This window comes from Prionailurus viverrinus, chromosome D1, assembly GCF_022837055.1.
Source record: "Prionailurus viverrinus isolate Anna chromosome D1, UM_Priviv_1.0, whole genome shotgun sequence".
Classification (NCBI taxonomy): Eukaryota; Metazoa; Chordata; class Mammalia; order Carnivora; family Felidae; genus Prionailurus; species Prionailurus viverrinus.
In genome coordinates, this window is record NC_062570.1 from 53883910 (window position 1) to 53905955 (window position 22046).

Here is a 22046-nt window from a genome sequence, read left to right on the forward strand (position 1 = left end):
AAATGAGATACATTTTATAACCTGCCTAGCACAGTGCCTGGCTCATGTAAGGTTCCCTTACCTCGACCCTGACTTAAAAAGTGAGCTTTGTTTTCCACTGCTGTGAAACCAACTGGAATATAAATGTTCACACGTGCCAGAAATGTCTTCAGCAGCCACAGTCCACCCAGCAAAGCAGCCACTCCCAGACCTCAGCCACAGAAGACCTCAAGAGTCAGAGCAGCTATGGGGATTCAGGTCTGGAGAAAACCAGCGCTTTTTATAAAAGAGAGTTTGCAGTGGGCAAAAATTGGGCACGCCCCAACTCGCAAACCTGGTCGTTTCCTTCTCTTTCTCCTGTGACACAACCCTGCACCCCCTATTTTAAGGCAGTTTCATTTTCATTCAACAAGTGCCTCCTGGGTGCAGCCACTGTTTTCGGCCTGAGGGGATGGGATACAAAGATGATCCCTGCCCTCCAGGAATTTACACTGCAAGGGAGACACAGACAGCAGTGAGGGGCCCAGGATGAAAGTTTTCACTGATGGCCGTTGATACACAGGATGCACAGCCGGCTGTGCCCAGGGAGCAGTTCATCCTTGAGGCCCACTTCTGAGTGGACATTCCTCAGGTAATGGGGAGAAAGGCAACCCAAGCAGAGGGGACTGCATTTACAGAAGTGCAGAGAGGGCAACAGGTACAGCTCACATGAGTGCCCCGTAGGGATGTGGCTTCCTAGCTCCCAAACCTGGTGGCCTGGTCTGGACCCTGCTGCTGCTGACACTGACTGGAGGATTCTTTCCAGGAAGAATTCCAGGTGGTCATGTTGAGAGCAGGCATCCCATGCGTGAGGAAGAAGAGTGGGCGCGGTGGTGGGTGGGTGCAGTGAAAGCGGACTTGGGGCCTGTGGTGAACAGGAATAGCCCAACAAGGTCTCACCATGCTCAACTTGCTGGCAGTCCAAGAAAACTTAACAGATTTAGAAAACATTTCCATTATGTCTGTGTACATTAAGCACACCCCCTGCTCATCCTGCAGTGAGTTTCTTTCGAGGTATCTTGGCAGGTTACTTACTGTAGCTGGAAAAACAAAAAAAATGGTACAGAAAAACATTCTGTTACTACAAACCAAGATCCCACTAATTCTCACTAAACCGTTTAGCTTCCATGCGAGCTACATACAACCTCACTCACATCCAGTAATGACACCAATAAAAAGGAGCATACACTCCAAATGGATAGGCTGAGGTCACATGACAACCCCTGAACCAAGCACTGTGGTTGGGGAGAGAAAACGCACCGAGTGGCTTAGCCTAGGCCACATGCTCCATTGCTGAACCCCTAGGTGGAGTTAGCCTCCCTAAAACTACACAGATACCCCAAAAGGAAGAGTGAGAAGGCAGAATGGGATGCTAGGAAGGCAACCAAAAAATATCCACCAAGGATCCATCCCATACACTATTGCACTAACCCTCACCTGAAGCCAGTGAGATGGGGATCACTGACTCCATTCTCAGAGGAGGAAAGTGAAGGTCAGAGCCATAAAGTAACTGACCTACTGAGAAGTGGCAGGGCTAGGGGTAGAACTCTGCTCTAACTCCAGAATCCTCATTCTTGGAATGAAATTCACTCTGTAATGTGCCCACATAAGAAAGGATTGTTAATTCATCGCTGTCCCAGGTGGCTACACTGATGTCTGGGGCAGATGGGTAAAAAGGGGCTTTTTAACTTGACAGAAATTTCTAACTCTGATATCATAAAAAGGAAGAGTAAAATTCCCAACTTTTCAGAAAAGTGCCATAGGAAAAAAAAAACAAGGAATAAATCGATTTTCAGCATTTTTCCTAAAGGCATAATGAGAAATGTTCCTACCTTCCATCACTTGTGATTAAGGCCCAGCCCTCTTTTCAGCCCCCTAGTTTCCTGGGAATCTGCAGTAATCCTGATAGAAGTTTTCCTTTCCAACTACAAATTCAGATGCAGGTTCTCAGCCTCAGGCCAAATGGCTTCATGGGGGATCTTTTCCCCCCCTGTTCTGTTTGTTTTAATTTCCTAAAAACCATCTGCCACGATTCATAGAATCAGAGATTCTCAAAAACTCAGTGAAGAAAGGAACTTTGGAGGCAAGCTAGCCCAAGTGCCTCATGTTACAAATGAGGAAATGGAGGTCCAGTGACGTGGGGGTCTGGGTTTGAAAAAGCTCAGAAAACCTTCTATGAGCCAGGAACCGAGCTGGACACTTTAGAATATAGGAAACCCAGTCATTCGTGTAACAAGCTTAGAACAGTTGCTGCTGTATGATGGCTGCCCAAAGTGGTAACACTATTATTCTTTCCATGGCTTGGTGAAAACCATTTCTACCATCAGTTTGTAGATAGGGAAACTGAATCTCAGAGAGGTTAAGGAAACGGTCCAAGTTCACACAGTGTGCAACTTGGGGAGCCTGAATTTGAACATGGGTTTCGTCTTGCCTCACCATGTTCTTTTCCTTCCACGACCTTCCTAGAAGTAGAACCTGGGTTTCTACACTGCCCTTCCTATCTTCCTCCACCCCGGTACCTCCATGTTTCATACCCAAGAGAGAGGGGCTCCAGGGCATCCAAAAAACAAAAAAAAAAACAAAGGCAAACTTGAGGTCCTTGAATGAGAAGACAGCACAGGATGCAGCGGTGGCAGGGACACAGTTGTCTACCCCCAAAGGACATCCCCATCGTTGGAATGGCTTCAGTGGGTGGTAGGGGAAGACAGCTCCACCAGTGCCTGGACCCTAAGCAGGGCCTCCCTGACCAGAGACATGTCTCCTTTGGAAGAAGGCAAAAGCAGGCCTGGATGCCCATAGCCCGGGACTGCCAGCTCTGAGGCTGAACTCCACCCCCCCCCCCCACCCCTTCCCCAGACTTTGGATTCTGAGTCTCTGCTCAACAAATGCTTTAGCATCTTCAACTGCCTCTTCTCAAGGAAGGCCGAGCCACACTGGGACACAGGCTGGCTGTCACTCTCCTACAGGCACCCAGTTAACTCCTACCTGCCATCCCAGGCTTTTCCTGTGCTAGCCACAATTTTTCTTTCTGGTTCTCTCTCTGCCTTGCTGAACTGCTCTCCGCTTACCTGAACACTCCCCACACTCACCTGCCCTCTCCAGGCCTTGCCTTGCACACGGTCTTTGCCTGAAGTGCCCCCTTTATCTCTGCTGAAGCCGGACAAAAGGTACACAGCTTTCAGTGTCTGCCTTAAAGGCCACCTTCTTTGTGAAGACTTGTCAGCCTGTCCAACTGAAGCCTGCCCTCCTCTCATCTTTTTTCTTGTGTCAAAGTTTTGCATGCCTGTGTGTCATCTCCCCTTCAGGGTTCTGAGTGCACAAGGTGAGGGTCGGAGTAACACAGTGCTGGGCACACGAAACGCTCTCAGCAACATTGGGCCTAGTAACAGATGACGCTTTATCCATCCTCTTTCTTTCCCTTACGTCTTGGCTTCCTGATTCTGTTCTTCAGTGAGCCAAAGGCTCATGGGAAAGTCCTCTCTATCCCTATACCTAATATTCTATAATTAGTAACCCCCCAGGAATGTTATAAAATCGATGAAACCAATGCCTATGGCGCTAGATCCTTAAGCCCACACTATTTTTTTTAATGTTTGTTTATTTTGAGAGAGCACGCATGTGAGTGGGGGAGGGGAAGAGAGAGAGGGAGACAGAGGATCCAAAGTGGGCTCTGCGAGGATAGCTGAGAGCCTGATGCAGGGGCTGAAACTCATGAATGATGAGATCATGACCTGAGCCAAAGTCGGATGCTTAACCAACTGAGCCACCCAGGTGTCTCCTCAAGCCCAATATTAAAGATTGGAAAATGAAGGCACAGGGAGATTAAATGACTTCCTTAGCATCACTTACCAGAGTAAATGAAAGGTAGACTCGGGGTGGGGGTGGGGGACTCTTTGATGTTTGGTAGAGGCCATCTTGCTGCTTGGGAGAGGAGGGAGGGCTTGTTTTTAAATGGAATTTCTCTTTGAAAGTCATTCACTTAAATCTTTCCTTTGGGTGCAGTTGTCCTCTGCAAGTGTTTCCTCCTGATGCAGGGGGTGGGTGTGCATCATCTACCCCCCACCCCGGTCCCCCCGGGTTTGAATCCAAAGAGGTTTAAGTGACAGGGGAGTCTGGAAACATAGGTTCTACTGAAGTCACAGCTCTCTTAGATACATATCTAGGAGAGGAACAACGGTCCAAAGAGTATGTGCGGCTTTAATAACCATGAAACAGTCTTCCAAAGTGTTTGTAGCGGTTGATGTCCCACTTGCGACACCCCCCCTCACCCCCCCACTGCTGTCTCACTCTGGGCCACTTTATTGGGATGTGTCACCTCTGAGGTCCACTCACTCCACAAGGACGTTTCTGCTTCTCTCCTACCCAGATGTCAACAGCTGGCTCCTCACCTTTGGATTCCAGCTGCACAATGTGATTCCTGGCTACCCCAAGCCAGACATGGACGCCATGGAACCATCCTACGAGCTCGTCCACACACAGATGAAAACTCAGGAGTGGGACAACAGCAAGGTAATCTGCGCACACACGGCCACCCACCCTCAGGCCAGGCAGACCTTATGGGAGTGGCTCCTACAAAGCTTTTCAGGAAAGCATGGGCCCGTGACGGAAACTGACGTGGTGCAGCCACAGTGCCTGCCAGAAGCTGTTCAGGAAATCTGTGGTAACCACTGGCAAGCCACTGTGGACCCAGCTGTAACAGAACACAGACCCCCACAAGCTCTATTAAGTTTTCTCTGATACGCGGAGTTTGGAATTCCACAAAAACAATGAGCCTTTGTCACTGCCCAGAGCAAAAGGGCAAGGAGGGAGGGTGTGTTCTAAATACAAGTGTGACATTTTCTGAGCACCTCCATTCACCTGCACCTGCCTGAGGTATTCTACACAAGTTAGCGCACACATATCCCCTGGTATTACTGTTGGCATTTTACAGGTTTAATGCCTGAGGCTTTCCAGTGCCACACAAGCAAGGAAGGGGTAGACTGGGATTCACACCCGGATCTGTCTGTAAGGTGTTCAAAAAAATGTTACCTTCTCTTGTGTGCCTTTCATGGCCTGGTTTTAAAGACTCACAGAATTATATAGCTGTAAAGGCCCTTAAAAACCCCTCTACCCCACCCCTCACTTCAGGCATCCCCTTTTCACCCCCTCCCCCACTTCATAATGTAAGTACTAGGAGCTGGCTCTTCCAGGCCCCACGCTGTACCCCGTGAATGCAGGCATGAATCAGGCGGAGACCAGGCCTTCTGGGGATCCCTGTCCAGAGGGAAAGCAGGGTTGTTAGATGGCACACTGCTGACAGCCAGAAACTTGCACATCCGTGTGTCTTACTCCAGCCTGATTCCCTTCATCCTCGGCTCAGCTGCCTCCGTCCTCTAGACTCTGGAGAACATGATTCTGCACCTCTAGGTCCTAACGGTACCCCATATTCTCCCCTTCAGAGCACTTACCACACCTGTATCCCCACTGGACTATGAGCCCCAAGAAGGCAAATAAATCCTGGGTCTTCTTCGGTACCCAGTGTACTTCCCTTTTGCTGAATGCACAGATGGTTGAAAGAAGTAGACAACCCTGTGTGAGGTAGGCATTCTTCCTCATTTTACAGATGAGGAGACCAGAGCTCAGAGAGAAACTTGCTCAAGGTCACTCAGCAGGAAAGGCGATGAGAACCCAGTGTGTCTGACCACAAAGCCTGGCCCCTTTCTGCTATTCTGTGCCGCTGTAGCCCTGCCCTCTGCCTGGCTCAATCCCCACTGTCCCCCCCCCCCCCCCCCCAGGCTGACCTGGCTGATTCCACAGCAGCCCAGCTGCTCCCCACCTCCCCCCACCCCCCTCCAGCTTCCCTTCCCCCCACCCCCGCCAGCTTCCTTTCCCCCCCTGACGCAGAGCCCCAGTCTCTGACGGCCTGTTTGCCAACCTCGCCCGTCAATGAATTATTGATTTCTGCCCTTGGCAAGCATCGAAGATCTGTGTTGTTGAGCACTCCAGCTTTCGTGAAACTCTAGGAAATAATTGTTCACAGACAGGGTTCTATTAATTATAAAGAGGACTTAATTTCAGTGAGAAGCCGATAGGCCTGTTTCTAAAGCCATTTCCCTGAGTTGCTGGTTAGGCCCTGGAGCTTGCACGAACCCGGCTTTGCCAAGCTCCCGCACCATGGGAGGGACTGGTAGGTGGTATGACATGGAGACCAGGCCCAATCTGTCCCCCAAAGCAGCCGAGAGCAGAGACATCTGAGGAGCCCCCAGGAAGCACTATGGGGGCAGAGGTCCTCCTTGAAAATAGTTTATAAACATGATGGAGAACGATAAAGCAGGGTAAGAGGGGTTATATAAATGACCGCTTTTCATCTTACTAAGCCTTCTTGCCAAGAACCCATTGCTTGTCATTCCTCCATCTGACATCGTCCCCTTATCCTCCGAGTTCCAACTCAAGCGTGAGTCTGCCCTTGAACCCTACCTTGTCCACCTCATTCCTCCATCTTTGGGCTGAGATGTTCTGATCCTTGTCCTCTGCTCCCTGATCCAGAGCCCTTGAAGCTGAGCCTCTAGAATCAGACAGAGTTCAAACGTTGGCTTGAATACTTACCCATTGTACAGATGTGGGCCCATTACAACCTCTTAGAGACTTAGTTTTCTTAGATGTAAAATCAATAATAAGAGTACCTACTATATAAAGTTATTGTGGAAATCAAATGAGTTACCAAATGTGACTGATTTAGCTCAAAGACCAAGACCTGTTAGCCAAAGTTATTACTGCTACTTCTCTTAAACCACCAGTTATCACATTTGATGATAATTATTTGCTGTCACATCTGTCTTTCTGCACTAAATGATGGGTTCCTCAAGAGCAGGGATGATGTCTGATTCGTTGGTACCTCTCCAGTGCCCAGAAAGAAACCTGGCACAGAGCAGGTGCTTGCTGAAGAGTTTCTTAACGGAAGGATGGGTGAACGGATGGATAAAGGACAGCAGAATGTTCTAGTGGTCAGCAGTAGAGCTAGATGCTACTGGTTAATGTGTATAGATTCGATTAGTTATGAGAGCTGACTCTTCAGGCTCTTAGGGAGAGGTTTTCCCCTTTGCCTCATTCCTTCTTTCTCTCTCTCCTCCCCCATCAGTCTATCCTCGGGGTACAGTGTGAGGTGCAGAAGCAGCTCAAGGCCTTTGTCACCCTAGAACGTTTTGACCAGCTCTACGGCTCCACAATCACCAGCTGCCAACAGGCCCCAGAGACAAAGAAGTTTGCATCGAGTGGCTCGGTCTTTGGCAAGGGGGTCAAGTTTGCCTTGAAGGATGGCCGAGTGACCACAGACATCATCAGTGTGGCCAACGAAGACGGGCGGAGGGTTGCTGCCATCTTGAACAACGCCCACTACCTGGAGAACCTGCACTTCACCATTGACGGGATGGACACCCACTACTTTGTGAAACCAGGGCCCTCGGAGGGCGACCTGGCCATCCTGGGCCTCAGTGGGGGACGGCGAACCCTGGAGAACGGGGTCAACGTCACGGTGTCCCAGATCAACACGATGCTCAATGGCAGGACTAGACGCTACACAGACATCCAGCTCCAGTATGGGGCACTGTGCTTGAGCACTCGCTACGGGACCACATTGGATGAGGAGAAGGCGCGGGTGCTGGAGCTGGCTCGGCAGAGAGCCGTGCGCCAGGCGTGGGCCCGCGAGCAGCAGCGACTCCGGGAAGGGGAGGAAGGCCTGCGGGCCTGGACAGAGGGGGAGAAGCAGCAGGCGCTGAACACGGGGCGGGTTCAAGGCTACGACGGCTTCTTCGTGATCTCTGTGGAGCAGTACCCGGAACTGTCAGACAGCGCCAACAACATCCACTTCATGAGACAGAGCGAGATGGGCCGGAGGTGACAGAGAGGTCCGCGGCCTGCACTTCTTGCCAAAGACAGCTACTCTTTCGTGGCCACACACCTGACTGTGTTGTACTTATAAAAAAAAAAAAAAAAAAAAAAAAAATCCTTTTTTTAACAAGTGCAGAAAACAAACCAACACACACAAAAAAGATACTGGTTGCATTGTAACTCATGCAACATCCTTTTTTTTAAGAAAAGAAAAACACAGATTTGGCCTTCACACATTTTTTGCAAAGAACAGAAGGTATTTTTTTCTGTAGTGTGATCACAATGAAAACTTTATTGTCTTTTGTTCCCTTTCTCCTTGAGGAGTTTTCCTTGTTGTTGGGGTACATTTCTCCTCTCTGAGACACATCTCCTGAGGTGTGTCCTTGTCTGTCCCTAGGTACCCAGTGTGATGTGAGACACAAGTGTCTGTGCTAACTTGTCTCATGTGCAACCCTTTCTTCCATGGGGGTCGGGCAGGAGTGAGGGGTGTAGAGAGTGATGGGCTAGTACCGAACTACTGAGGGGGCCCGGAAGGAGGGTCTGCAGGACCTGAGGATTTTTGGCTCAGCTCCCACAGACAAGTGGCGGCTTTTGACTCACCATGTTCTGTGCCTCTGGAGGACCACAGATGTCTTCATCTTGCTCTGGGGACTTTTGTGATATCATTTAGCACCTGTTCCAAGCTGCCCCCAACTCCTGTCCAAGCTTTATATTTTGATGCTAAATGCAACCCCCTACCCCTTTTGCAAATCCTGTGTAGTTGTCAGTGCCACCCCCATGCTGGGATGGAGAAAGTGTCCCCCAGGTCCCTTCCCCCAGTCTGGTGAAGTAACATCCTGGGGCTAAGAGCCTCACCCTCCCATAGAGGCGAGGCACCCAGGATGTCTGTGGTTGGTTGGTCTTCCCATGATGTTCCTTATTATTCATCACCTCCTCTCTCCCAGAGTCAGATGCGAGAACCGGCAAGTCCTCCACGTGAGCACAAGGTCCAGGGAGGGGCAGGCCACCCATGGCAAAAGGAGGGCAGTGGCAGCAAGGGTACCAGCCTGCCTTCCCAGGTGAACCTCTCTCCCCATGACTGTGGGTATCTTCCCTCCACTGTTCAGCTCCACCACTGAGAAACAGGAGTGTGGAGAGAGGTGTTTGGTGGCCGTTGATTCTGGAAAGATGCTTAAGAAGAAGTCAGCCAGAGAGAGGAAGGCATAAGCCAAGCATCTTCTAACCAGCTCCTGAAGGCTCCTCTGCCTCCCATACATGAGCCAGTAGCACAGCTGGGAGGCAGCAGGGTCAGCGTTCAGGAAATTCCTTCTGTGAAGTTCTTCTAAAACAGCTTCCCCTCTGGAGGAGTCCATCCAGGGTTTTAAAGAGAGACTGAGGAGAAAGGAGGGAAGAGCTAATTTGGTGTGGCCTGGCAAGGTCATCCAACCCCCTCCCCCTCCCCCACCCTGCTGCTCCAGGATTGGGACCTGTTCCTGAGGCCGGTACCCACAGATCAGGGAGGCCAGGCCACAGCTGTCCCTGGGAAGACCCATGCCTGAGGTCACTGGGAAGAGGCATACGCTCTCTCGCCTTCTTGGAAGTGGGCACGCCCAAGAGCAGCCATCAGGCTAGGGAAGCATTGAGGGGAGGGGACAGCCACAGCAAGAGCGAGGAGCTCCTTGCTCCTGGTTCATCTGCCTAATTACCATCATCATTACCACTCACAGGAGGTTCTGGGAGACCAGGAGGGGAAGCCGAATGCTTCCTTTTGAGCTGGGCTTCTTATAAAATGGGACTTTTATGGGTTACATTTACATTAAGTGTGGAAAATGAATTCTGAGTCTGAGCTATCCCCCGTGGAAACCTTGTTGGACTGATAAGCTCATGGCACCTTTATAGCCTTACTCACAGAGTCTTCAGAATATTACACGAGTTAATGAAACCAAGAAGGTCTTTGCTGTGTGAGAACCGGAGCAGCATGTAGCCTGGGTTCTGCCTGGCAGAGGGAGGCACCCGCCGCTTCTCGGGAGAGGAGGTTTCGCCTTACATCATCCCACTGGGATTAGAGGATATGTTTCGCTAAGTGCTCTTCCTGCTTCCACAAAAGTCACACTGCTGCGACAGTGCACCTTGGCCCGTTTGTCCACTGGTTGCCCAGTGCCTCTGGGTACAGAGCTCTGCTGAGTCCGATGCAGTATTCCTCGGGCCTGCTGTGTGTGGTCCCTGGGAGCTGGTGGTGGACTCCCATCTGGCAGGATCGTTCTTGGACGGGATGGAAAGCAGTTTGGCCTGAAGAACACGTTTGTTTTTTAAATCCAAAATAGACTGATGCCTCTCAAAACATACTCTTGATACAAGGAGCCCTTGGGTGAAGCTCTCGTGCCCATTAGCCTAGCTGATCGGTTCCATCTTGGCTACCTGACATCAGTCGAGACCTGCTGGGGACATCTACTTGAAGGTCAGAGCCAACATGAGAGCCAAGGGAATCATCTCCCTACACCATCCCCACCCTCTGAACCCTCCACCCCCACCCCCCACCAAAGTAATAGGATGGACTTGTAAAGATCAAAAACACAGAATTATTGCATGTTCCTTCACGTTTTGCCTTTCCTGGGCTCCACACCACCAAGGAGGCCCAGCATCAGTACGGGGAGAAGTTGAAGCATTCTTTCTTTAGAGAAAAGATCTCAGGTGTGGCGTAGGCAGCATCACGCACTGTGGTTTCACATCGGTACTGTTGCTCCTGGAGACGGTGCTTCTGGCCTGGCCTTTTGGAGTGGGCTTCCATTAGGGCTGGCAGGTGACATGGCACCTCCCTTCTCAGTCTGTCCTTCTGCTGAGACCAGCAGCCCCAATCTCACAGCAAGAGTGAGTCTGAAGGCATAAGCCAGAGTTCCCCCTGCCCACCGAGTGGCCTCTGAGCATCAAATCCCACCCTCAATGGCACCTGCCCTTTTAGCACTAAGCTACTCAAAGTGTCCATTTCTTGGAGAAACCAGCCTTCCCTCACTGGCCCAGGTTCACGATTCTGCAGGATGTTGCCCTAGCAAAGGGTTTGTTTTGGAAGAGTTCCTGCCTTCTCCCCTGCCTTCCATGGGTACCATCGCCCCCTGATCCTCAGCCTCTCTGCCATTGCTTTAAACAGGACTTATTCCCCAGTTCTGTTTTTCGTAAGACGAGATTCCCTTTTTTTTACCCAGCCTCCAGACAGACATCATTGGAGGGCAGAGCTATGACAAGGGAATGAAGGGGAAGAAACTCTGGGGTAAATTGCACCTTTATCAGCCCCTGATGCTGGTCTCTCAGAATTGTTGGCTGAGAACCCAAGGAACAGCCCAGTGCCTGATTTCCACCTAGGGATGGAAAATTTGAAACAATCCCTAGGAAACTGACCAGAAGTTGAGAATGGTTTAAATAATCAGGATGGGGTGGGGCAGAAGCAGAAGGTGATGGTGAGGCAAAGGAAGGTAACACTGGGCAGTGTTTTCATAGACACATAACAAAGAATCACATTTGCTTGAAAAAAAAATTATAAAGGACCTTTTCAGCTGTGACTTGTAAGTACCACCTTTGTAGGTGGCTGTTTCCATTATGCAAAGATCGGGCTTTCGGTGTGAAGTCTTAGAATGCAGGTTCACATCTGCAGCCTCGTGTTTGTGGTTGCCACGTGGTGAGGGCAGGGATGCTGAGCTTGGCGCCCAGGAGGAAGGAGCTTGCCAGGACTCTGCAGGATCCTGGGCTTTGGGGTTTGACATCCCTGGTGCTCAAAGTCGGATCTATTCTCCATTCCTCGTAGCAGCCACTAAGCCCAGTCCATGCCTTCTGGTCCTGAGCTGGGGCCTGCCTCCTGAGGGGTTCCAGAAAGAACCCAGTCTCCTCTTTCTGTTGGGATCCTTGTTACAACAAAAAGCCCTCCACTTGAGGCTTATAATTCCCAGCTAGGTTTATACACTTGTCTATATTTTATTGGAAGGGAGGGGGTTAAAAGAAAGAACTCTGTAGTTCAAGACCCTTTCATTTAACCGTCAGAAAACAGCAAACTCATTTTAAAGACTCATTGCTCAGGTGATAGAAACTTTATCCTCTCCAACCTTTACATTCTCAAAAACCAGCCCTGTGTACTTGACCGCCCCAGACAGCGGTGAGCTCTTAGGTTTCATCATGAATGTGGAAGATCAGAGTGGGGGGAGGCCTCGGTGGGGCTCATGTTGGGTTTCTTACCCCCTCTGGAATGCCAAAGGCATGACACTGGGTGACTCCTCGGTCCCCAAGAACATGTGATTGATTCTGAGAGCCAACTGCCAACGGAGAACCAGCCCTCAGGCAGGCTCAGCCATTCCGGCAGAAGCTGGGTCACAGATGTCTGGTGGGGCCCGGCAACCCTGGTTTCACCCAACACCAGAATCCCACTTTTCTAAACCCGCCTGTTCTTGAACACTTCTGAACCCGCAGCTTTGGCAAAAGGACTGTCCCAAGCTGCCTTTGGACGACCAACACTGGAGACTCTGGCCTTACCATGTGGAAATAGTTTTCCTGAAGTCTGGAACTAATTTTGAGAAGTTTTTTTCTCGACACTTTTGTGTTTCTAACACTGTATTCTTGACTGTGTAAATACCGACAAGGCTGTAAATAAATGCAGATGTAGATACCTTCTAGAAAAAGAAAAAAAAGGCATAAAAACAAAAACAGAAGTGATCCCGTGTAGCCTTCGTTGACAAATAAAAGAATATTTTGTGTTTAAGGTGTCTGGTGGCCTTTGTTCAGAAAGTAGCGACTGCCTGAGCTAGTCCTCTGAGTTTGCACTTTTGGACGCTGCTGTTCTCGGGATGCCCTGGAAGACTCAGGTCCTTGGCCCCAGAATCCCTCGTAAGCTGCCATCAGCATTTCCAGAGGCCACATGACCCTGGGGCTTAGCCTCATGAATGTCATCATGCTGTGACATCAGCTATGTCCCAGGGCTCCCCCAGGCCATCCCGCACACCCCCCCCCCCAAGCTGATGTCTTCACTGGCCTCAGGGACAGACTCCAAGGGGCAGGAAAGCCCAATACTGCCCTGAAGAGAGAACCACTGGGCACAGAGTTGTCTCCTATGCCACGAGTTGCACTTTTTTTTTTAATGTTTGTTTATTTTTGAGGGAGAGCGAAAGCAGGGGAGAGGCAGAGAGAGAGGGGGGGACAGAAGATCCAAAGTGGGCTCTGTGCTGACAGCAGAGACCCCGATGTGGGGCCTGAACTCAGGAACCATGAGATCATGACCTGAGCTGAAGTCAGATGCCTAACCGACTGAACTACCCAGGCACCCCGTACTTTTGAAACTAAATGAATGCAGAGTCCTCTTGCAAACTAGTGGGGGGAAAAATTATTTTAGCATTTTTTCCCTTTCCTTTGTGTCTTCTTACTGTATCTTTAAAAATAAAAAAAACTAAGGTAGTTATAATCACAGCATACAGGTAATTTTTCACCCTGCTTTTCTCACTTAACCTCACATTTAACCTCTCAGCTCTAGAAGTCCGAGATGACAGCTGGTCACTTCAGAAAGTGCATTTGCTAAGCCCAGCTCCCCGGTGTGAATGGCAAACCTTATGAAAATGCAAGTAATTGAGCAGAGGAGTAAGAGCAAGCCTCCCTGCCCTCCCGTTAGCCCCAGCACTGGCTCAGCACCAGGCCCTCTGGGAAGCTCCAGGCCCCTCCCTTCCCCCAGGCAACCAGTGGCTCTCCAGGCACAGAGACTCAGACCACCACTTTGCTGTGGTGCCAGGAGGCACCTACAGTGGTAGAGAAAATCCCTACTCCACTTTGGGAGTCAGGCCAACCCGGGTGCAGAAACTGGCTCCAGCTCTTACTATGGAATCATGGCAAGTCTTTTAACCCTTCTAAGCCTTGGTCTTCCATCTGTGATGCCGGTATGATGATGCACATGCCTCAGAGGACACGGTATGCAGTGAGGCACAATACAGCACAACACGCTTTCTCCCAGGTAAGTTTTCTACAGCATACTCCTCCCTCCCCAGCCCCCACCCCCACGCCCACCTACTTTCCAAAGTCCGCTACTCTTCCCACCACACTAGTGCTTCTCAACCTTGGGCCTGCATCAGATTCACCTGCAGAGCTTATCAAGACAGACTGCTGCTTCTCTCCCCCCCACCCCCCACAGAACTTCTGAATCAGTGGGGGGGGCGCCTGAGTGGCTCAGTCTGTTAAGTGTCAGACCTCAGCTCAGGTCATGAACTCACAGTTCATGGGTTCAAGCTGACAACTCAAGAGCCTGGAGCCTACTTCGGATTCTGTGCTCCCTGTCTCTCTGCCCCTCCTCTACTCACACTCTCTGTCTCTCAAAAATGAATAAACGTTAAAAATTTAAAAACAATTTCTGAATCAGTGGGTCTGAGACAGGGCCCATTAATTTGTATTTCTCACATCTTCCCAGGGTAAAGTGATACCCCTTCATGCTTTGAGACCCGGGGCTGACTACACAGTCTACGAAACCTGCCGTGGACAGTACAGCAGGTGTATCAGACCCTCCCCTGCCACCCCCTCCTCTGTCTTCCTCTGTCAGCTGCACAGGAGCGCACCCCCCCGCCCCTCTCAAACATGCCCGTGGACCTTCACACCTGAGGGCCTTCACCGCTTCTTCAGGCCCAGCTGAAATGTATTCCTGAAGCCCTCTCGCAGCTCATTCCCCGGTCAGAAGGCACTCCTTGAGCGCCCAAGGCGTGCCAGGCCCTTCTCAATTACCCTTGCACGGGAACCCCTGGAGCCCCACCTCCCCACCGAGGCCATGTCTTATCTAATGATCTGCGCGGGTCGCATGGTCAAAGCAGGTGCTGCGCTGGGGGTCACCCTAGGTTCAGCTTTCCCTAAGGGGGCTCACTCTCTCTGGTATATTTGAGAAACAGCGGGGTTGTCTCCTGTCCCCTTCTGAATGAAGGCCACCTCCCGTCCGAACTGGGGGCGGCTCCTCCACTGAACGCCCTGCCCCCTGACGCAGGCCTCTGAAGCTGAGAGCGGAGCTTGTCTTCTCCCCAGCGCCCCGGCCCCGCCCTCTGTAACCCCGCCCCCAGTCAGGCTGAGGCTGATTCACCCTTTCCAGATCCGCAGGCCTAGAGGCCATGAAGGAAGCCACAACCTGTGAGGAAAAAGACTTTAAAAGTGAGTACTACTATACCTTTTCCCATATCAAAGGGAGAAGTGTCTAAGAATTGAACCTCTTAGGTTTAACCTCTTAGTTGCACCTACAAGGGCTTTCCAGTTGGTCTCATCCCTCGCTGACTTTGTTCTCCATCCTCACTCTGGCACCCCTGTGGGTGTCTCTTCCTCCAAACCCACAGTGGAGATCTCTCTCCCGGCCATGGGACGCTCATCCCTGCTGGAGAGTCCACCTCTACCCCCATCAGGCAGTCCAGCATTTATTTTTTTTAAGATTATTTATTTATTTTTGAGAGAGAGAGAGAGAGAGAGAGCATGCACGAACACACAGGGGGAAGGGGCAGAGAGAGAGGTAGAGAGAGAATCCCAAGCAGGCTCCATGCTGTCAGCACAGAGCCCCACTTGGGGTTCCATCTCACAAACCATGAGATCATGACCTGAGCCGAAATCAAGAGTCCCACACTTAACCAACTGAGCTACCCAGGCCCCCCCAGCATTTCTTTCTCATCTGAATTCATCAGTCTGGAATAACCCCAGGATCAGCTCCAACCACCATCCCCCAGGCTGGTCCCCTTTCAGAAAGGTGTCAGGGGCAGTAGGAGTTGCATATACATTCTTTGCCCTTCAAGATGTATCCAAAGCATATTTGTGGAGACATATGTTGCAAAGATAGATATCAGTTCTTAGGGCTGTAGAATTTTAAGCCCATTGGAAAGAATAGAAGCATTTTCCTACCTGTCCTATAATCTCCAAGCCCACTTGTGTCTAGTAGAGGTCAGTAGGTGACAATGTACGCAGAGCAGGTGGGCTTTCACTTTGTCATCCCCTCTCTCAGCTTTAATATATGTCCATTCCAAACTCCCAGGACTAAATTCTTTGGGTAAAAATCTCTGGCCCAGTCTGTGAGATGGAACAGAGGAAATGGAGTCATTCTTTTGGATGTAGATATTTATTATAGCACTGGGTGGGTGAACGGATGGATGGATGGAAAGATAATGGATGATGAAGTGAATGGATGCTATAACCAGGCCCTTGGGGAGGCATAGAAGAGAAATTGCAATTAATCAGCAAATGTGTAATGAGCACTTCACATATGTTAGATAAGATATTACCCCAAGCAGCCTAAAAGGGACCTTAAGATAGAAAACAGGACCCTTGGCTTAAAAAATCAGGGGGTATAGAAAGATTCAGAAAACAGAGTAAGTGCTCCCTGTCACTGCTCCAGAAAGAAGCCTCGGCACGCAGGCTTGCTAGAACTCCAAAGACTGGTGAAGGAGCAGATACTTTCTAGGTTTTGCCCCAAGAAAGTTGGCCAGAGGCCCAGTCTCTGGAACAAAGTGGCACCACAAGCTTGAGCTTCATCTAGGGGATAGGGAGTTTCCAGTTTTAGAGCAGAAGCATGGCAAGACAGCTAGGGAGTCCAGGCACTACAGTGTGTAGGGCTATTGGGAGCAGAACCCTATCAATATCCAAGGGTCCGGTCCAGACCCTGAGGGCAGGTGTATCTGGGTATAGGCAGGTGGGCTGGGCAGGCAAATAAGGCAAGGCTTCATACCTGGTAGGTGGGCTCACAGATGCCATGGTATCCACGCTTTACCAACATACGTTTGGTTTTAGGAGGAAACAAGCTCTGGGGACTTGAGCTCATCCTCTGCCCATAACCTGTAATAGCAGGGCCGGCCCCACTTCCCACCTCCTGCCATGGCTAAGGCTCTTGATATGCTCCTTGCGTGATCAGCCTGTGATTTCCCCTAGAAATTCAGAGACTCCAGCTAACTTGAGAGGAGGAAGGGGACTGAGCCAAGTGCTAAGAAAGTGGTTCCAACAAAAACCACTTTCCAAGGTGCCAAAAAAGGGGAGCTCAGGGTAGGCTGATTGGGGGTGGGGAGGAATCTGAGAAAATTTCCTGGAAGAGGTGGGTTTGGTGAGAAAGGATTAGTTGAGAGTGGAAGACATTCCTGGTAGGAGGAAGGGGTGCTGTCTATATGGGCCAAGAGAATCATGGGCCTTTAAGCCCTACTCCTGTGAACCTAGTCCACACAAGCATAAAGCCAAAAATTCCCAGGAATCTGACCCAGCACGGCTCAACTTTTTTCACACAGCAAAACGCACAATGGTTGATGTTTTTGGGGTTTTTTTAATGTTTATTATTTTTGAGAGAGAGCCAGAGAGAGACAGAGCATGAGCTAGGGAGGGGCAGAGAGAGAGAGGGAGACACAGAATCCAAAGCAGGCTCCAGGCTCTGAGCTGTCAGCACAGAGCCTGGCACAGAGCTCAAGCCCAAGAGCAGTGAGATCATAACCTGAACCGAAGTCAGACGCTTAACTGACTGAGCCACCCAGCTGCCCCACAATGGTTGATGTTTACATGCAGAACCCACTCTCATGGGTGTATCTAGATTTGGTAAAAGAATGGTGTAGGTTATGTGCAAATCCCACCCAGCAAGCAAGAATATTTCCCCACTCAGAAAATATATCAGAATGCAAATGAGGGAGAGTGATCATACTACAGGGATAATTTTGGATGCACTCTATAACAAAAGGAATTATTTTGCAAAGCTGTACTTTATTATTCATAATAACTTACCTCTGACACACGGCATCACTCTTCATAGTAACATGAAGACTGGGAACAACCGAACCTCTTTTTTTTTTCATCTTCTTTTCTATCTTCAGTGAGGGAGTTCCCCATAAACAGATCCTGAACAAAGATTTGTCTAAAAGTTACTGGGAAGTGGTCCGAGGAAACGCAGGTAGACAAATGAAGAGGAGGGACAAGAAAAGGCTATCACAGGTGTGAGATCAAGCAAAGTCCCAAGAGGGTAACTTTGGCTCAGTCCAGTGGGCGACTTGTGCAAATAAGCTAAGGAGTGCCTGAGAGCTGTCCCCAGCCGTGACAGGAGTATTGACACCTCTGTCAATCATGTGTTAAGGGCTGCCCCTGGGGATGTCATTTCCTGGTCACTTCTGGCTCTCAGTGCACTTGGCCAGCGGGCTCCACCAGCGTGAGGACAGCCTGCCTGCAAAGAGTCACAGGTGTTGGCTTTGGGGAATGAAATCACACAGCTTTCATTCATTTTGATCTGAGGAGGTTAGTGGGGTTTTGTAGCACCTGCTGTGGTCTCATTTCCTGCCTCATAGTGTGCACCTAGTAAATGTTGCTGGACTGTTGGCTAGTGACAAATGCATCCCAGAGAACAGGACACAATAATCACACACATTAAGCAGACAGAGGACGGGACCCCAACTGTTATGCTTACCACTATATCCTCGGCACCTGGCATAGGAAACGTTCACATGCGTTTGTTGGAAAAATTATGAATGAGTCTTCCCCCCACCACACCATGGTAATTCTTGATTTAAGAATATCTCCAGGGTCTCCCAAGTGCTCTCTTTCATTGCTTGCTTGACTATGGGACACTCAGGAGGAGCTCCTTGGGATCTTCCATATGGTGACCCTCCTCACTGGGCAAACATCCCCCAGCTGTTAGTCCCAATGTCTGCTCCTGTTCTCTCCTGATCAGATGTTTCTACGGACATACGGTGAGGCTCAGTGGGGAGAGCTCAGCGAGATACGGTAGGTGTGGGCTCTAGACCAAGTGCTACCTACATGAAATCTCATTTGCATATTCATGGTAGATATTATTACCTCCCATTTTGCATATGAGGCCTGGAGATGTTCATGATTTGTGCTGTTAAGCAGTGGAATCAGAATTTGAATCCAGGTTGGCTTAACTCTAAATTTGAGGCTGTTTCTCTTATGTCTTAAACCTGGGGAGTAAGGAAATGTCTGATGTGAAGGGCTTCACACACTAAATGGTCTGTTGATGGCCAACCCCTTTCAAGCAGCCAGTGGCTCACCTGATGGCTGTGCAACAGACATGAGGACTACCTGAGACTTTGCTCAACCCCAGACTCAGGGCCGCCTTCACAGGTGTGCAACCCGTGCAGTCACACAGGCCCCTGCGGTCAGAAGGGCCCTGCTCTTTGTTTACTGCTCTGCTGTCTCCATCTTGAAATTCATCATAGTTTTGAATAAGGGGTCCAGTATTTTCATTTTGCACCGGACTTTGCAATTCATATAGCCAATCCCCCACCCCCACACACTGCTTACCCAGTGTGGACAAACAGCATGCTAGGTCATTCTCAGGGCATGAGGCAGAGAGTGGGCCCTGGAACTCCAAAGGGATGCTGTAGGCAAGAAAACTCTTACACATTTTGAGGGGGCAGAGGAGACTGAGTAGAACTAGCCTGATGGCTTCTCACCCCCATCAACACCTAGCCAGGAAATCCCTACTCAATGGTAAACCTCTAAGTCCACTAAAGTGGCAAAGAGCTGGGAAAGAAGGGGGTGTAGGGACAGTGGGGCACAAAGAAGCTAGTAGCCTAATCAGGGGAGGCTCCTAGGGGGAGGCAACACCCTGAGAAAAGAATGAAGAGGGGCGCCTGGGTGGCTCAGTCGGTTAGGCATCAGACTTCGGCTCAGGTCATGATCTCACAGTTTGTGAGTTCAAGCCCCGCATCAGGCTCTGTGCTTACAGCTCAGAGACTGGAACCTGCTTCGGATTCTAGGTCTCCCTCTCTCTCTGCCTCTTCCCTGCTTGTGCTCTGTCTCTCTCTCTTTCTCTCTCTCTCTCAAAAATAAATAAACATTAAAAAAAAAAGAATGAAGAAGGGTATGGTGGGCAGAGGGCATGGTGAGGTAAAGGCACCGTGGTGTCTTGGGGGTACTTGGGCACATCTCCTGGGCAAGGCAAAGGAGGGACCTCAGGAATCAGGACTGGACTGATGGGCTGGGGCCAATCAGTGTGCTTGACTTTACCTCCTTGACCCTAGCTTTCTTGTGTATATTCTCCTGGGCCAGTAGCCCTTCCCACCCCGAATCTTGCCAGGATGGCTGAAATTTATTGAGATAGGGGATTTGATCTTCTCCAGATAGATGTTTATCTGCTCTTCCATTCTATCGCACAGGGCAGGTGATGAGCTTATAGCTAATTAGTGATTTCTTCACGTTGATAACGCCACCTAGTGGTCACCTTTCACACACACTTGGCCGTTTGATCATACTGACATGCAGAAAAAAATGGAGAGATTATATAGGACCGTAATAATTCCCTGTCCTGCCCTGTACTTGGTGTGTTCACTTTGAAGTTCAGATGAACTTCATACAAGAATCCTTTTGACCTGCACAACAGCCCCAAAGTTGAGCAATGACTCTTGGAAGATGCTCCCAAAAGCACATGGATGCGCGCACACACGCGCGCGCACGCACACACACACACACCAGAAAGGGGACAGAGGAGAAAAAAACCAGCTCTGGAGGTCCCTTCCTCAGTGCCTTCTGATCCTTGGGCTACTGTGACAGGGTCCTTGAATCCTAGATATTCTGTCATAACACCACGTGGATGACTGTAGAGGCCAAGGCTGTGGCTGGAAGAAGGTGGTCAAAACAGCACTCATGACTTGTGGGCCTTTGGAAACTCACCTTGGACCTCTCCAAACATTCAGTAATAATCACATCAATAGCAAGAAGCAGGAGGAAAAGAGGAGCTAGAGGGGAAGATGCTGTTTCTTGAGAGCCATCTCCTTTAGGCATCCTCCGTGAATGCATTTTTGCAAGTGCATTAAATCTGTCTCAGAGTACAGCAAGGTTCAGATGGCAGTTAATATACACTGGGTGCCTACTGAGTGCCAGGCACTCTTCTGAGCACTTTAAATGCGTTTGCTCATTAAGTCCTGGCCATAGGACAAGAGAGGTACTATTGCATCTCCATTGTGCAGGTAGGGAAATGTAGGGGCCTGTCTGAGGATGTGCAGCTAGTACGTGGAGGAAGTGATATCTGAAGCTGAACAATCCAGTTGCAGGGCATGTACGACTAAACCACTACTCAGGCTACCTAGTAGGCTGAGAGACAAAAAGAAACTGTATATACCCTGTCCTGGAGACTGCTGGAGAGGGAGGATATGTGATTGAATATCTGTAATGCATTTACTTATTCACTCGACAAACCTTTCCTGAAGGACATCTTCTTACACCAGGTCTGGATGGGTACATAGGTGTAAATTATCCCCACTCTGATGGGGAAGAGAAGCTGAACCCGATTGGACCTGCATACAAGTGATTCAGGATGGAGCAGGAGGCATTGGGACAAAAAGCAGGGTCAAGGCACAGCTCACCAGGCAGTACTTGACATCTGGGCTAACTGGGTCTAAGGAATGCCACTCAGCCTAGCAAATAATGAATCCTCAGCAAACTGCTAGAATCCTAATTATATCCAAGAAGCCCCGCTGAATCTCTCAGCTTTACTCTACCTACCTAGGAAGAGAAGGGGAGCACCAGACGAGGCAAGATTCTCCTTTTTACAGCAAAATAAGACTAGCTCCTTCTGGGGTCCAGGTTCCAGATAGACTGGCCTGAACTGCCATCTAGTGGCCAACTGTACACACTGCACTGGGGATGAACAGGGTCCAGATGCAGAGGGAAAGGGGACTGAATGCTTTGAACCCTAAGTAGCCTTGAGAGGGAGGTTGTCACCTCCATGTTTTACAACTAAAGAAGAGACTGAGTCTCTGAGAGGTGACAAGAGGTAATAATAGCTTTCATTTACCATTTTCCAGACACTGTGCCAAGCATTTCACATTCCTTATTCCCTTGAATCTTCTCAAGAATCCTGAGATTTATCTCCCCCTTTACTCGTCATATCTCTGAAATCCCTTTATTCTATCATAGTTCCATATTCTTCTTAAAGCCATGTGTGTGGGGGGACAGCAGGTCATTTGTACTATGGGAGTTCTTACAACCTGGGTTTGAGTGGTGGGTCTTCAGTGTCACCTCACTCTTACGTCTCCATGCCTCCTATAAGCTGGCATGGAGCCCTAAAAACTTAATTAAATTCAGGTCAATTGTTTCAAGCAGGACTAATTCATATGTTCTGTTGCATCCCATCAGGAGGCACGTAACATGTGGTTCTAGTGATGTTAAGATTTAGTTTTGTTAAAGCAACGTTGGGGGTGTCTGGGTGGCTCAGTTGGTTAAGT

At 49.7% G+C, this 22046-nt stretch overlaps 1 protein-coding gene across 1 annotated transcript in view; it reads left to right on the forward strand.

Annotated features, from left to right (window-relative positions):
- TENM4 (teneurin transmembrane protein 4) overlaps window positions 1-12604 on the forward strand; it is a 747207-nt gene extending 734603 nt beyond the window's left edge. The window contains 2 exon segments of the mRNA XM_047823379.1: window positions 4385-4527; window positions 7136-12604. Of these exon segments, the coding sequence (XP_047679335.1) occupies window positions 4385-4527; window positions 7136-7894 (902 nt within the window). The 3' untranslated portion in view covers window positions 7895-12604.
- The last annotated feature ends 9442 nt before the right edge of the window (window positions 12605-22046 follow it).